The 12,809-nt window shown below is 39.1% G+C and overlaps 1 protein-coding gene across 8 annotated transcripts in view; it reads right to left on the bottom strand.

Moving 5' to 3' along the window:
• Window positions 1–12,044, bottom strand: part of CASK (peripheral plasma membrane protein CASK) — a 286,894-nt gene extending 274,850 nt beyond the window's left edge. For all 8 annotated transcript variants that reach the window (XM_083115521.1, XM_083115517.1, XM_083115519.1 and 5 more), the window contains exon 1: window positions 11,659–12,044. In XM_083115521.1, coding sequence (XP_082971647.1) covers window positions 11,659–11,670 — 12 coding nt within the window. In that variant the 5' untranslated portion in view covers window positions 11,671–12,044. The remainder of the gene's footprint in view (window positions 1–11,658) is intronic.
• Between the last annotated feature and the right edge of the window lie 765 nt (window positions 12,045–12,809).

The raw sequence follows: 12,809 nt of genomic DNA on the forward strand, positions 1-12,809 counted from the left end.
GGCGATCAGAAACAGTTTTCGCGTTTTAGGTCTTACAGGATTGACTTCGTGTGGCAACTTTATTTTCCGTTTACCCAGTCCTTGAAATATTTCAGTAAAAGCATTGTCTTTAAAGTTAATCCCCTCTTGTGCCGACTGCTTTGATACAGACATGACCTTGTACAAATGATACCAGAACAAGATTAAAGTATCCTTGTATTAGAAAACATTACCTAAACCAAATTCATTTCACTACAGAAATTCCTCCGACATATCAAAATAGATAAGCTTTGCATTTTGTTTAGTAAGTAATTGTAAGCCTGTGCTACTAGATTAGATATATCCAATGCAAGAATCTACTTTTAGAGTGTTCGTAGCGTCGAAGACTAGGCGTCAAACAGATGACTCACTGCGATGGGTCTCCCCGGTGGCGTAGGCTTAACGTTGTCTTGTAATCAAAAGGTCCGACGTTGAATCCTAGTCGCAAACAAATTGCATAGTGCATTTAAACTGTAGGCTTGGTCCCAATTAATCCATCTGAGCAGAGTGGACTTAAGATAACAACGAGACCACGACGGATGTTTACAACACGAGACGATACCGAGAGAATGCCAAGTTTCGTTTCGTCTTGAAAAATATCTCCGAGGAATGAATCCAGATCAACTTGATGTCTGCGAAGAAATTATGTCTGCCATGTAACATTGTAAATCAAAGGACATATCCCCTCCACAGAGACACTGTGTCGCATGTGGCAGTTGCCAAATTGCTGCAGGGCCTCCCGATGGTGTAGTGGTAACGTTGTCGCCTTGTAATCAAGGAGTGAAGGGTTCGATACCCGGTGGAGGCACACAGTTGTTCGGATTCCACTTTAAACTGTAGGGCCAGTCCCGATTAGCCTTTATGTGCACAAAGTGGACTTAAGACATAAAATCAATCAATGAAACCAAATTGCTGTAAAACTTCTAAGATTGCGCACATAGTGCATTTATTTCCCTAAATACACACGTATGAAACCAATAACAAACTATAATTATTGAAACAAACATGAGAGCATCAACACAAAACAAATGAAAAAGCTTCAAAAATAAAACGCGCAGTCTTAGAAAAAAATAATTAAAAGGCACTATTTTGCTGCTGAGCGTACCATTCACAATGCGGGTCATTGATCACCATTATAGTTCCTTTCATGTACCATAACGATCAAATGCACTTGCGGAATTCGTGATTGCGTCATCCAGAAAAAGGAAAAAAAATCACCCAGTATAGAAGTTCCCCGGTAATGTCGGACGGAACCGGTATGCGAACGGACACCTAATATTGAATTTAACGTGGAATTGGAAAAGAACCGACGATATTGAAGAAGTTCTCACGTTCCGACCATCAAACGGATGATCGCCCCTTGAGAAAAGGGGGGAAAGGGTAAGAAAATAGAGGGAGGATTCCGCCCCTTCCGATGAAATGATGAAACTGGTGCCGGTGCCACGTGGTAGATTTTTCCTCCTCTTGAGTTGATATTGGAAAACGAAGAGGGTATTCTCAACTTCTTTTTTCTTAATCTTCTCCATCTTGTGTAAGTAAGAATATCGACTATTACTGAATTTGCCAGGGTTAATATTTACTATGTTTGTTTACTGCATTTGTGAGAATAGAGACCTCACCAGACGCGTAGCTGAATAAGTTTCACATGAACAAAATTAAATAAATACTGGTTCAAAAGATAGCGCTGACGTCACAATCATACATCCAAGGGCTAATATTTAATTGCGTGCCCCATGAACGAACTTGAGCACCTGAAAACAAATCACGCACTAGCAGCTTCATAAAATGTAAGAATGCAATTCAGAAGAAACAAGAAGGGAACCTGCATTGGGCAAACAAAATGATAAGGCTGGCTAGAAACCATCAAGAAAAGGCGGTGAGAGCAATACAACAAGCAAGATATACCTAGGTATTATGTGGACTTGCAGTTGCAGGAAGGACGGTATTCTGTGTCAACAAAACATACAGTACTTGGGTTTCGAAGATTTTTTTTTGTTTGTCTTTACAATTGCTATGCAAAGAATACATTACAGTATATAGTAATACGTATAAGATATAAGGAACCTTTCTTTTTTTATTTTTAAACAAATTCCACTATGTGCGCACTGTCAACGTACCCTCAAAAGATCGTGAGTGGAGATGGCTTTCAACATACTTCGAGGAAACATTCAAAAACACAACATTTGTAGTCTAGTAATATTAAGGGGAATAATATGTCTTGTTTGGACAGTACAAAGATTATTACAAGAACATTTTTTTACAACAAGCAATGTTTATAAACATGGTCGTGTTTGATGTGGGTTTTTGGGGGGAGGGAGCAAATTTGGAGATTATGAAGACATATAGAGAGAGTGTGTTACATTACATGCTATACATAACGTTTCTTAGAAATTATATATTGCTTTCTACACAATAGTAATTACATGTTAAACATATACACAAATGTAGTTTAAGTGTCATATTAACTGTTGTTTATATACTGTACAGACACGGACACATCTGGGTTATAACAATTTCGTTAACTTTCAATGGCATCGTTACAACTAAGAAGTGTCCATGATTGTACAAGTGCATGAAAAATATTTTAAATCATATAATTTGAAGCTGGAGACACGAAGTTTCCAGAGAATTCAAAAATGCATTTCTTACCGATTTTTTAGGTTTTTTTACAAGTGAATCCACGAAAATATATGGGGACCCAATGAAGTTTTGGGGGGTCAGGGACTCTCCGCGCCCTCTTAACGACGTCTCTCTTGATGAAGATACTCCTCTTAAGAAGAACGCTACAATTCCAATGCAAACAATGGGGAAAAGAGATTCAACAATACGGCTCCCTACAGATTTTAATCCGGTCTGTTTGCATTGTTGTCTTTTTTGCACACTATTACATTGTATATAACAATCATTCCCGGCTGCGCAGGGAATTAGCAATTAGATTTAATGTTCTGTGAGAGTACTTTTTCTTGTACTCCCTCGATGCACTCCAAATGCATACATTACCAAATCAACAAGTGTGTTACAAGAAGGAAACAGAGTTTTTCCCATCGCAAATTATGCTATGCAACTGAAGGCTATTATTTTAATGGTTCAGCAAGAACAAGCATTTCCCCTCAAAACCTCCAGGACGGAGCCTGTCAATTGTTATTTGTTAACATATTTTTGCCATAATCATGTTATGGTGTCGGTTTATTGGAGAAAAATTGTGCACCTCCTTTGACAATGAATTCGTATATGTTTTCAAGTAAAATGTGTTGTATTTAATCCAATCTAATGCGAACTTTTGTGTCAAATTTAGTTTCCAACATGAAGTACGTATTAGTTTCGAGTGCAATGCGTTCTCCAGATTTAGTAAAAAAAAGAATAATATTAAAAAAACGAAACACTTGAAGAGCCTGTGAGCCTTTTGTCCTATGTTTTATAACTTCCTTAGACCTCTTCCTGTATCATACAATAATGTTCTTTATAAAGCCAAACTTTAAGAAGATCCGTTGCATATTTCTTTGTTTAATTGATTTTTTTACTTTGGTTTTAAGTCCAGTCAGCAAGTCTAATCCGGACTGGACTTATCCTTGACGAGACGAGACAATGTCGGATTAAAAATTATAGATACTCGAGTTTGGACCTCAATTAAAAATTAACCAGTTGACCTACATAAAAACGAGTTACGTAGAAACTCGCACGGATTCGCAGGGACAACCCGAAGTTTTAACTGCTCAACGGACATCGCTGTATGCATTGTCAGGGACGGCGACAGGGGTGGGCACGGGTGGGCAAGCGCCCACCCAAAAATTCCTGTACCCACCCGATTACCCACCCAATCAAATTTACTAAGTACATATATTTACAGATATGTGAATGTTGCAATAAATAAGTGAATTCTGGCGTTCATTGCATGTATATTTTACTAATGAATATTATCTATACTAGAAATGTTCACATATCATCATTCCATAAAGAGCTGATTTAACTTTGTCATTAGAAAGCAAAAGGAATTACTAGAGATCTTGAAACAAGAAAACCAATTGAATACTTCTATGATTAGCAGCAGCTAGTGGGCTTAGGAGGTGAAAATTATGCAGGGTATGGTCAAAATAAGATCAGGGTTTAGGGTGAGCTTGAGGGCTGCAGCTCCGGGCCCTCCCTGGGGGAAAGAACTGCTTTCAAAAGTATCACATAATGAAAAAAATTAGGTACTTCGGATGTGATGAAAAATGTATATAACTAACCACCTCATGTAGCTTGGCAAAAAGTTATAATTGAAACTGTGGAGGGGATTGGGGTGAGGTCTCGGTGTTGTAAGCTCTGGGTCTTCACATATATAAATCCCGGCCTGCGTATGATTAAAATAATCTCTAAATAAACAAATTAAAACCTCAGCGTTGCTTCCTCCAGCAACACAATAAATTATTTCGACTTTTTAATTAGGTCTACATTGAAATTCCAGAAGTGTCTCTTTCTTCATTTCATTACAATTCTTATATTTATACATATTTTACATCCCGTCATTTTCAAATATCTACATGGTATTCAAAATAACAACTTTGTATTCGTTCTAATAAATACTAATATGAAGCAATCACAATAACCACTACAATACCGAGGTATATTAATTTTGATGTAACAGTTATGTGGGTTTAGAAAAAGCAACATAATTATTGAATTAATAATGGGCTAATTCTATTTAGAAATCCAAATTCCACACATACATTTTACCTATCAGTTACGTAATCATGCAATTTTTCTTGTGATTAACTTACGTAGAATTAAAATAAGAAGGGGTTGGAAGGAAAGCCTTGTTTTGAGGGCGTCAGAGAACTAATCAATCTCGATGAGAATGGTTTAAACTTTAGAAGAATCAGAGGTTTAGCCCAAAAGGTCAACAGAATCTGTACATGCAGATGAAGTAAAGATGAAAAGGTATGTCACGAAGTATCCATAAGAAAATTTTGTTTATTTGTTTTCAAGTCGAATATTATGCTCAGATAGGCTAATCGGGACTAAACCTACAGTTTAAAGTGGAGTTCGAACCAGTGTGCATTGTGCTTCCATCATAAAAGATGCGTTCATTTAAGATGGTGTATTGTATATTTGATAATTTCGGAAAACAACGTTATTTTTCACGGAGTTAGCTGCCTTGGTCCAACAATGAAACACTGTGAAATTGAAAGTACCACCTCAACTTTCGAAGCTCCACTTTTGGAAGAATACGTTGTTGCTGATTCGACTCATTTGTTCGATGTTAAGTCACTTTTCTGCTAATTTTGGGTAATGGCGACAATGAGGTACAATGGTGATGAGATTAAAGTGACGAAGGGGGAAAACAAATTCACGCAGACAATGAAAATACAACCCCCCACAAATTATTATTTTGACTGTGGTTCCAGGCACCAGAGACTCGTTCGCCTGCAAGATATATGTTTCCAGGGTATATTGCGCAGGATAGAGGTTGACATTTGAGCGCTTTCAAAAAGGTCACGCCATACAACCCAAGTCGTCTGTGAAAAAGAGATGAATTACCGGCTATAGTGATCAATTTCGACGAATTCCTTGTGCCCAAAATCACATTCTACAAAATGTAAACTATTTGTTACCTCAGTGCATGTGTTCATACGTGTATCACTTCTCCCGCATGAGTAACGAAGACTTACTTCAGAAAACGAATAACAACTTAGCTCACAGATTTTTCAATGTTACTTGATTATTACTTTTGGACGATATTTTGTCAAAATAGCCTTTCATAAGCCTGGGGATACATTATGCAGAATGAACAAGCAATTGGTTTTTCCGTGTGTGTGTGTTTACATTCCCAATAAGGCATTAATTTTAATCCAAATGTCCAGGGCCGGCGATTAGGAGGAGAGTTCCCCCGCCCCCGCCACACTTTGTCACTTGTTGCGCCCGCACTATGGCCTCTTAATGCTAAGACTTTTCTACCAAAAAAGTAAACTGTCCTTGCCCTCAAGTTTTGGCACCCGATAGCCGTTACCGCAAACATTCAGATACATTTGTCAGTTGTAATAACCTTGTAAGCCAAGAAAAGTGATCATTAACCCCCCAAATTTCAGTCAAAAACTCCTATGGTGAAAATAATATGATCAGGAACATGAATTTAAATACGAAAAAGTAATTTAATCTTTCACCATTGTCTACCATCACAATTTCTATCACTGTCGCCTAATATATAAAGTGGAGTAGGTACGTGCCTTGTATTTTTGCACTTGAAGGACAAAATGTGATGCAACCAATTCACATTTATTTCACTACATTGACATGAAGAAAAGAATGATTAGAATGTATGGCTGCGCACACACAAACCTTGAAATAATTGTGTCCATCGCAGTTAAGAATGGAACGAGAGAAAGTGAAAGGGAGAAGGAGGAAACAAGCTGAGAAAGAAAGATATAAGAAGGCATTAGGGAGCAGAACAGAAAAGACGAAAAGGAAAGGGAAAAGAAGTGAAGGGAAATCGGTAGTGTAAGAGAGAAGGGGATACATATGCATGTATGTCGTACATATGTGTGTCTTACATACATATATATACCTATATAATATATATATATATATATAAATATATATATATATATATATATATATAAATATATATTTATACCTGCTCACCTTAATCTATCAATATACAGCTTCTGTCCACCCGGTCGAAAATTTCTGGAGCCGCCCCTATGCATTGTTGCAACGTCCGTCTTTACTCGGCTAAATAAAAAATCTGTATAAAATCGGTTTCGCAATGAGAACTGACAATGATAAAGGATTTTAAAAACAACAATGCAAATAGCTTCAAAATAAGACCAAGATCTTATTTGTAGGACTACCCAATACCAAGAAAGACTTGTTTCGCAACTTGATTGTTTGGTAAGAACGTTTTTTTGACAAATTTAAAAAATATGAAAATTAAGCATTGTGTTTAAAAACTTTCTGAATGCATCATACTAAACTTTCATCCCATCGAACTACCCGTTCTTTACTTATTGAATTTCAAAAAGAGGGATCGTTTGCAAAACTCAAAAAAACCGGCTCTTTTTTTTGTTCTCACGACGATAAAAAATAGAAGGCCCACTAAAAAAATGTTCGCATAGATTAACGCATAATTGAATAAGTAAAATTTTGATGTAACTCCCTTTTATGTAGGTCAATTGGTTAATTTTTAATTGGAGTTCAAACTCTAGTATCTATAATTTTTAATCCATCCGGCAGTAGTGTCCGGAGCTCTCGGTATACACAGTTCGTTACCTTGGAACGATATTGAAAAATTAGCCCCGACTATGCCCCGCGACAAGTAAAGTTTGCAGCACTTTTTCGCATATGAAGGCCCAAACGGGAGCGCAGAATGTAGTTCCACTGCAATACTGCGGATTTTCTCGCTATCTGTGATATGAGAAGCTCGGCGGTTAAAGCAAGACTCGCACGGGAGATGCTGAGCGCCGTTCTCGCGCGGATTAATACATTAAACTTGCTGCAAACTTAACCTGTCGCGGGGCTTAGTTCGCTACACTTTTTGACATGAGATGTAACGCAGATGCAAATAAACCGTGCTCGACCAAGTAGAGGATTGAATTCCAAAAGCTTCAACAAGTGCCTGCCTGCTGCTTTCGTCGATCATTTAATTAGTTAGCATGTACCATTTGACTACACACCACAGTGTACACCGCTCCAGAACGTGGTGCACACGGTGGAGACACCAGGTAGTCGACTACTCGGTGTTACACCATGTAGCCATCTAGACACTTGAGTGCAAAGAGTAAAAAAGTGCAGCCAACTAGACGGGGCAATTTATAACTTCACTTCAACTTCAAAAACTTGACGTAATCCATAGGTTCTTTATATTATATCACCGGCGTTGCCCGGGTATTTATTTATCCCAATCTTGTATTAGGCAGAAAAATAATGAATTCTAACTATAGTGTAAAATGTAACTAATTTTAGATGTGATCGTGAATGTCACCAATTAGTTTAGCGACTCCGAAAACTATGGATTCGACACTAATCTAGCTCATTTGTGGCATTTTATTTTTCACCCACTCTAACTCCCCATGCCGATAGGTGATGAACTTGAAGTTGAACCGCATTGGGAGTGTCACGAAAACTATGGATTCCATTCGCAACACAGCCTGAATGTTAGACAACCCGATAAACTCTATCGTTGTGCGGGTTGCATAGAGTCACGGATGTCTGTCTGTGCGGAATTTAATATCGGTGGTTCTCGATTATTTTTTCATGTCACCCCTTCCCACCCCACCCCTAGGGGTGCCAGGGGTGTCTTGCTCCAAAATATTATTTCCAGATTGCAAATGATATTTGTACCAAGTTTGGTTGAAATTGCTACAGGCGTTCCAGAGTTATGCCGGAACAAACAAATATACACACCCACGCACACACACCGACACACACATACATCCATTTTTATATACATGTATATAGAAGATTAAAAAAGTAGATATTTTGAGGCTTGAAACGAGATCGAAACGAGACGATGTTTACAAATCGAGACGAGACTGTCTCGATACCATTAGTACTGCAGGTGGCATGGCTATGAGACTTCGGGCTATTTTTCATCAAAACACCCCGTGCCCTCACTAATACATCTCACCTTTCCACTATTCTCCCTCTCGGTTGTTGTTCGTTCGATGTTTGTTAGCGTTGCTTTTCTTCCACTTTTAACCAATCGCGACGATGAGGATGAGTGATGATATGATGAAATTTCACCTCTCGAAGCTTCTATTGTGATCCCTTCAAAGCCATCGCACTAACCGAAAAATATAGAATGACTGATTCGGTTTCAGCACTGTGTTAAACAGCATTCAACATGTTATCTAAGCGATATATTTCGGATCTGTGTTCACGCACAATGTCAAATAATATGTCCTGGTGTACGACTTTTATATTCTCATTAAGTTAAGGCACACACACACACACATGTTCGGTGCTAGTATGAAGACTACATGTGAGATCTAAAATATCAAAGATAAATTCCACACAAGGCGATAATAAAAAGTAATGCTAGATAATTTGAATTATTGTTTTAAGTCCACTTTATGCACAGATAGGCTAATCGGGACTGGACCTACAGTTTAAAGTGAGATCCAAACCAATGTGCAATGTGTCTCAAAGAGGTATCGAACCCGAGACCCCTTGATTACAAGGTGACGTTACCGCTACATCATCGGGGAGGCCATTAATGCTCTCCATACATGCACGTATAATTCAGAACGTTTAAAAAATACAAATAAAGTTCAGACAAGGCTAAGAATATTCTCATACGAGTTTCAAATTGTTATTGCATGGTGAAAGGAAGTGTCCGAGAAACTATACATTCTCTGTTAATGCACATCGTCGAATAATCAATTACTTCTCGAGGCTAAGATCAAACGCACTGTACAACGTGACCTCGTCGGGAATCAAGCCTGAAGCTTCATTACCAGAAGATAGCGTTGGAGTTTTCCGAAGTAAATTTAGAAAGCGATATATATTTGAAACTACAGAGATATGGGGGATTAAGGAATGTACCGAGACGGTATTGTTATTATTAATAAGAAACATTATTATAAAAATAATATAATGAATCAATCAGTTCCGAAAATATTTCCCCGAGCATCAACAAATTTATTGTTTACTAATAATTATTATATACATTTTGATGGATTTTTTTTTGTTAGAACTAATATTTATATAAAATTAAATGTGGAGCGATTTTACAATACCGGACACATCCCCAATTTCTTTCATATTTCGCATACTCAATAATTTAGACCTCCTAATCACGAATTTGGCGTTCACGTGTAGAACTTACAAAATAAGCGGGTCCGTGATCAAGAAAACCCATGTTTATCGCACGATTTTGTGTTTTGAATACCTAAATAACGAAATATATATTCCTGATATTACTATGACCCCAAATTTTAACTATGTTAGCCTAACCTAACCTTACCGTCCATGGTTCGTGGGGCTATCCGTGAATGGTTTGTGGGGTTATTTTACAACTCTACACGTGAGCGCCAAATTTAACTGCAGATTCGTGATTAGGAGGCCTAAATTATTGAGTATGTGAAATATGGAAGAAATTGGGGAAGTGTCTGGTATTGTAAAATCATACCTTAATGTTCAATGATTAAGGGTAATGTAAGAATAACTGATTGATTGATTGAATTGGTTTATTTTACTTCGCATTTGTCACATTTTGCTAACCTCGAAGGAGAGTATGAGTGATGAGACACTCACAAAGAGCAACCATGCACAGGCCGGGATTCGAACCAGGAACCCCTGTCGTCGTAGCGCGCTATGCTAACCACTCCTCCACGTAGGCGGCGAGGGAATAACTAAGGGGTAAGACCAATAATTGTGTAAATTTTTCCACCTTCTTCAGGTTCTGCATTTAATTTGTTAATATACTGTATTAATATTTTTAGTTACGAAACATTTAAAATTTTGTTCAGTGTTGCTTGATAGTCTGGGTACATAGTATCAGTTTCACAATAGTCGGACGTGCTGTCAACCAGCCCTCCAAGAAAAGACGATATAGGGTCTCCCCGATGGCGAAATGGTAGCGTCGTCGCCTTGTAATCAAGGGGTCCCGGGTTCGATACCCGGTGGAGGCACATAGTGGTTCGGATCCTAATTTAAACTATAGGTCCAGTCCCGATTAGCCTTACTGTGCATAAAGTAGACTTAAAACACCAATTCAATCAATCACTCATAAATGATGCTATAGGTCCAACCAGGATAATTTGCATATAGCCTCGTCCCCCAACCACGACTAATACACGTGAGTATTCCCACTTGCTTCGTAATCATAGTGCTGAACCACAAAACTTTCTCACTTATCGCCAAAGTCCGACCCCCCCCCCCATATTTAGGATTTTTGATTGATTGCATTGCATTGGTTTATTTTACTTCGCATTTCTGCAACTTTTGGCTAATCGCGACGAGTGATTGATTGAATGATGATTGATTGAGTTGGTGTTTTAAGTCCACTTTATGCACAGTAAGGCTAATCGGGACTGGACCTACAGTTTAAAGTGGAATCCGGACCACTATGAGCCTCCATCGGGAATCGAACCCGGGACCCCTTGAGAAGGATGAATGATGATACGATGACATAGCCAAAGGGACACTCACAAAAAATACCCATGGCCAGACCGAGATTCGAATCCGGGATCTCTGGCGTTGTAGCGTGATGTGCTAACCACTACGCCACGGAGGCCGGCTGCGAGCCTTGTTATTTACGATATTGCAGTTATGAACAAGTTAACGTTTGACAAAAGCCCGATTAAGTTACCGTAAGTCGAACACAGGACCCTTGAAGGTCACCATATGAAAATGTAACGGCAAATGTAATCATGACTATTATTTATTATTGGATCAGGATAAAATTATCCCAGAGACCAATGAAAATGTGCCCCCACACACTAACAAGTTAAAAACGTAGCAACAGAGAAGGGGGTAGCGGAATTTTAACCATGATAGTGATCCAAACTTCCACAACATCTTCTAAAATGTACCACAAGGCCCTCTTTATGATCATTTCGGCTCTAAATTTACTCATATATCCCCACAAACACGACTAACTCCCGAGAAATGGAAAATTCTGGATTAAATACTAACTCTACGAAACAGCCCAATATTACTTACATAACAAAGCATGGTTCTGTCGCTTCGATGTCTTGCCGCAAAGTATTATGGGGTTGTCACCCTGCTATACTCCTCGCGTGAGGAGTGGGATATGTATCCCCCATCGCTAAGGGTCACATTGTCACACATTCACAACACTCGCACACACGTTCAGCATCGTCTACATGGTTCGCAATTTGACGCACACGGTACACAAAACAAGAAACTGCCAAGGGTACATTTGACGCCACTTGCACATGACGGATGAGACACGAACTAGATGGAACGAATGTCCGTCATCCTGGTGTATCTTTCCGCCTCTCAGTAGAGTGAAACCGGTTCGTGAATACCACGTGAACAAGATAAGGAAACCCGAGTTCAGGGCGACGTTGCAGCCACCTGCACGCTCGCGCTGTCAGACACAAACTGAGGCTCGCGAAATACCCTACCCCAACGCTTGGGAGATGGTGGGGCGAGGGAAAAATCCATCCGCAGAGGGAATTTTCTGCGTGTTTACTAGAGAAAAGGACGTTCGTCATTGTAAGTGGTACGAGTTGTTGTTGAGTTGGTGTTTTAAGGCCACTTTATGCACAGTAAGGCTAATCGGGAGTGGACCTACAGTTTAAATTGGGATCTGAACCACTATGTGCCTCCCGGGACCCCTTGATTACAGTAGGTGATTCGAGTTGGGGCTTTGTTTATGTCATATAATCATACGATCAAAGCCCACTTCATATACATTTACGACTCGCGTGTGCAGGCTGATTCAATTAAGTTATTTTACGTCAATTTCCTGCCACTCGTGGCTAATCGCGACGACGAGGATGAATGGTGATACGAGGAGATGGATGAAGAAACAACCCCGAACATAACCACAGAGGATTAGCCTATCTTCAATTTCTTCCTGCCGCCTAGGTGGCCAAACATGATGAGTGGTCGACTCATGGCGGTCAGGGGGTACGATTTTTTTAAAATTTGTTGTTTTATGTCCACTTTATGCATAGTAAGGCTAATCGGGAGTTGACCTACAGTTTAAAGTAGGCGCAACCACAGGGGGGCCTTCGACGAAAGTCAATTCTAGGGGGCAAACATTGACGGCCAAGGGCGTCTGCAGGGGGGGCACAGAGGAGCAATTGCCCCCTTCGATTTCAAATCTTATGCATATTATATAA

The sequence above is a fragment of the Lepisma saccharinum genome, chromosome 30, assembly GCF_977018435.1.
Source record: "Lepisma saccharinum chromosome 30, izLepSacc3.1, whole genome shotgun sequence".
NCBI classification, from domain to species: domain Eukaryota; kingdom Metazoa; phylum Arthropoda; class Insecta; order Zygentoma; family Lepismatidae; genus Lepisma; species Lepisma saccharinum.